This window comes from Pyrgilauda ruficollis, unplaced genomic scaffold, assembly GCF_017590135.1.
Source record: "Pyrgilauda ruficollis isolate IOZ18807 unplaced genomic scaffold, ASM1759013v1 scaffold1631, whole genome shotgun sequence".
Lineage (NCBI taxonomy): Eukaryota > Metazoa > Chordata > Aves > Passeriformes > Passeridae > Pyrgilauda > Pyrgilauda ruficollis.
Window position 1 is genome coordinate 235 of NW_024515110.1, and position 1336 is coordinate 1570.

Here is a 1336-nt window from a genome sequence, read left to right on the forward strand (position 1 = left end):
CCAATTCTCACCTTTCCCCAATTTTGCCCATTTCTCCCAGATCTCCCCCAGCTCCCCAGGCCCTGATTGGCTGAGCCGGCACGGAGCCGGTGCCGGGAGAACCAGTTAAATGTTGGACCTGGGGCTGTGCCGGAGCCTTGGCCAATTTTTCCGGATTTTGGGCGGTTTTGGCAGTGAGTTTCCTCGGATTTGTGGCACGGTGGGAAATCTCCAGGTGGGATTTCTCCGTGGGCCGGGGCAGAGGAAAGGAGCCTCAGTTCAACCCCTGGACTGCAGCAACGGGCTTGGATTTGGGGCAAAAATGGGCATTTTGGGGAGCAAGGCCAGAACTGGAGGCCACAGGTGAAGGTTTGGGGACAATGGTTGAGTTTTGGGCAGAAGGAGGTGAGGGGCTCAACGTTGGGACAGATGGGGGAGACTCGGGACAAAGGCTTAGGAACCGAGTTTGGAGGAAGGATCCGAGAACTGGAGACATTTGGGAACCCATCAAGGGAGGCAGGCCTGAAACCAACATCAACACCATAAGCCTCGTAATTGCAACCAGCAAAACCACATTTCCCGCAGAAATAGGATCCGGAATCCTCGTCCTTGAGGCTGTTCATGGTCAGCGTCACCGAGCTCTGCCCGTTGTCCCTGGAGATCGTCACCCGGCCCTTCACCGATGGCGCGTACCAGGTGTAAGCACCATCGTACCTGATCCCCGCGAGCCACTCCAGCGCCTGCCCGGGTCTCTGGCGGATCCAGTACATGGAGAAACTGCCGAAACTGAAGCCGGACCCTCGGCAGAGGAGGCGCAGGGACCCCCCGGGGGGCTGGAGGTCCCCCCCGGACTCCAGCAGGGTCACGGCCGCCCGGAGCCCTGCGGGAAAAAGGGGAGATGGGGATGGGGGGATGGAAAGGACAAGAGGACATGTCCAAAAAATAAATGACTGGATTGGTGCTAATTGCAGGGTTTAAGGCATTTTATGATACTGGACATCTCTGGTGGAGATTTGTTACCAAACCAGGGGAGTTTGAGACAAAACCAGTGAAGGTTTGGGAACTGGGGAGCAGCCGTGACCCTGCTGGAGTCCGGGGGGGACCTCCAGCTCCCCGGGGGGTCCCTGCGCCTCCTCTGCCGAGGGTCCGGGTTCGATTTCGGGGGTTTTGCCATGGAATGGATCTGCCAGAGACCCGGGCAGGGGCTGGAATTCGTTGCATACATCAGCAGCGGTGGCACCACCGACTACGCGCCATCGTTGAAGGGCCGGGTGACGATCTCCAGGGACAACGGGCAGAGCTCGGTGACGCTGACCATGAACAGCCTCAAGGACGAGGATTCCGGATCCTATTTCTG

General features: G+C 58.7%; 1 gene segment (V, D, J or C); it reads right to left on the minus strand.

Annotated features, from left to right (window-relative positions):
- Positions 1 to 512: 512 nt before the first annotated feature.
- LOC121351274 lies at positions 513 to 1297 on the minus strand (the record flags this gene model as incomplete). The annotated part of the segment is given in 3 exon segments: positions 513 to 940; positions 1061 to 1162; positions 1234 to 1297. Coding segments are annotated over 3 exon segments (594 nt in total), but the record flags the coding sequence as incomplete, so codon positions are not given.
- Positions 1298 to 1336: the final 39 nt, after the last annotated feature.